This window comes from Lepidothrix coronata, unplaced genomic scaffold (assembly GCF_001604755.1).
Source record: "Lepidothrix coronata isolate B3197 unplaced genomic scaffold, Lepidothrix_coronata-1.0 Scaffold150, whole genome shotgun sequence".
In the NCBI taxonomy this organism is placed as follows: Eukaryota; Metazoa; Chordata; class Aves; order Passeriformes; family Pipridae; genus Lepidothrix; species Lepidothrix coronata.
Window position 1 is genome coordinate 2317835 of NW_016690330.1, and position 2253 is coordinate 2320087.

Below are 2253 nucleotides of genomic sequence, written 5' to 3' on the forward strand. Positions count from 1 at the left end.
CATCTGTTATAGTCCTCCAAGGAACAAGAGTACTGAATAATTGGTAAAATCCTGGTACCCCATACGATGCAAGTGTTTTAATAGGCACAGATTAGATGGTCACCCAAAATTAACGTTACGGTGAAATGTAATTAGTGGCCGATCAGTGTTGGCACACCTTCACTCTAGATAAATCAGTTTCTGTGATGTGTCAGTGGACATTCAGGGAAGGAAATATAACCAGGAGACTTCCAACCAGCAAATCTCCTACCACCCCATTAACTAAGACCACCACCAGTTTTACAACTTCTTTAGCCTGTGAGAGTGTCCACAATTTAACTTATGCTGGACCTTACATGATTAGACACTCAAATGAGCAGAAAGTGTTGTTAGATCCCACATATTCACTGAAAAGGGTTCAAATACACCTTCAAGTAAACATATCAAGTATACAAAAGGATTGTCAACCCTATATACAACTGACCCTCAAAGGCTGGCATGCATGGGTAGAGGCCAGATCCCCTCATACCAGGATTCGGAGAGATGTAACTGGATAGTTTGGTACAGGATTAGGAGTATTAAACACCATAGATCAAGAAGTATTGGTGAATAAATTGAGTGCTGTCACATCAGATTTAGGAAAACTCAAAGTCCCTTTAAGATCATCTTTGCTCACTTTGGCAGAAACACAATCATTGGCAGTTAAATTGTTAACATTTGTAGCTAACCACACTGCAAAAGATTTCACCAAGATTATTGACTATGCTGGTGTCATCCATAAAAGGTTTGCACTTGCAATACAATGTCTCCAAACTCAACAGTGGGTGCAATCTGTAGCTGCAGGAATATTAAGAGAAGGAACTTCAGGAATATTACCACAGGAGGTAAGAGAAATAATAGCTAGAAACAGTTCTACTACACAGTTTGAGAAAAATTACCAGGCGTGGTGGCAGTTAGGGAACTTCACTTACAATCCTCAACATGAACAAATTGAAGCTTATGTACTCACTATCAGTGCAGCTAAAGAAAAGACCATCTTTCCTATCCTGACATTAGGAGGCATACACCAATAAAAAGTGGCAGTCAGTCAGTACTGAGGCATGTANGGAATGTGGGAAGAGCTTCAGGATGAGCACCAACCTCCTCAAGCACCAGCACACTCACACTGGGGAACGACCCTACACATGTAAGGAATGTGGGAAGAGCTTCAGAGACAGCTCCAACCTGATCAAACACAAGCGCATCCACACTGGAGAACGGCCCTACATGTGTGGGGAATGTGGAAAGAGCTTCAGGCAGAGTTCCCACCTCATCCAACACCAGCAAATCCACACTGGGAAACATCCGGAGAAAAGGGTGGGAGAGGGGGGCTAAGCGGAGGGTGGATTCCGGGAGCGGGGTTGCCATGGGGGTTCCTCCGTGTCCCCATGCCTTGATCTTTGAAGAGCGAGGGAGGCTGGAGAGAGGAGGGAGCTGTGAGAGCCCCGAGAGCCTGGAGAGGGTGGAACTCGGGCCCCCTGTACCGAGCCAGCGTTCAGGGCCGTGCTGTTGTTGCCAAATTGCCCCTGGTCAGGCTGAACCCAGAGCCTACCCACGTGTCAGGGGGCCCGATCTGCTCCCTGCTCTCATTGCCCTGGGGCAGTTTTTGGTGTCCCCCCACCTGTGGGGCTGTTTGGGTTGCCTTGGGCACAGCCCTGCACAAGGGCCGGCTGGGGCTCGTGGCGATGGGTGGGAGGTGTTTTTTGGGGGTGCTGGGCTGGGTTGGGGGCAGAACCTTGGCGGTGGGTGGGGGGATTTTTGTCCCCCCCCGCGGTGGGGGTTGGTGTTGCTGGGTCAGGCCCCGCCGGCTCCATTGTCAGCCCGGTGCCAGCGGGGGGGATACAGTGGGTTTGGGGCCCCCCGGGAGTGCCAGGGGTAGGTGTGGAGCCCAGGAGCTTCCGAGTATGGAGGGCGGAGCAGGGTGATGTCAGAGCTGGGGGACCCCCGGCAGCCTGGAGGGGGGAGCACAGAGAGGGAGGAGCCCCGAGACCCCCGGGAGCCTGAAACGGGGGGTGTGGAGAAGGGGAAGCCTGGACAGTGGGGATCCCTGGGACAACAGAGTGGAAAACTTGGAGAAGGGGAATGTCTGGGAATGTGGCACCCTGAAGGCGAGAGTCAGAGGAGAAGGGACCCTTGGGACCCCCAACACTCCCAGCATCCCTAAGTGGGACCCCCAGCATCCCAGACAGGGCAGAGCCTCCAAACTGCAGTGGGGGACAGACCAGAGAGGGGGAA

At 51.8% G+C, this 2253-nt stretch overlaps 1 protein-coding gene across 4 annotated transcripts in view; it reads left to right on the forward strand.

The window, feature by feature from the left end:
* The first annotated feature begins 1091 nt into the window (after positions 1–1091).
* The window catches only part of LOC108504031 (zinc finger protein 501-like), a 3932-nt gene continuing 2770 nt past the window's right edge, over positions 1092–2253 (forward strand). For all 4 annotated transcript variants that reach the window (XM_017828586.1, XM_017828587.1, XM_017828588.1 and 1 more), the window contains exon 1: positions 1092–1335. In XM_017828586.1, the coding sequence (XP_017684075.1) occupies positions 1108–1335 (228 nt within the window). In that variant the 5' untranslated portion in view covers positions 1092–1107. The remainder of the gene's footprint in view (positions 1336–2253) is intronic.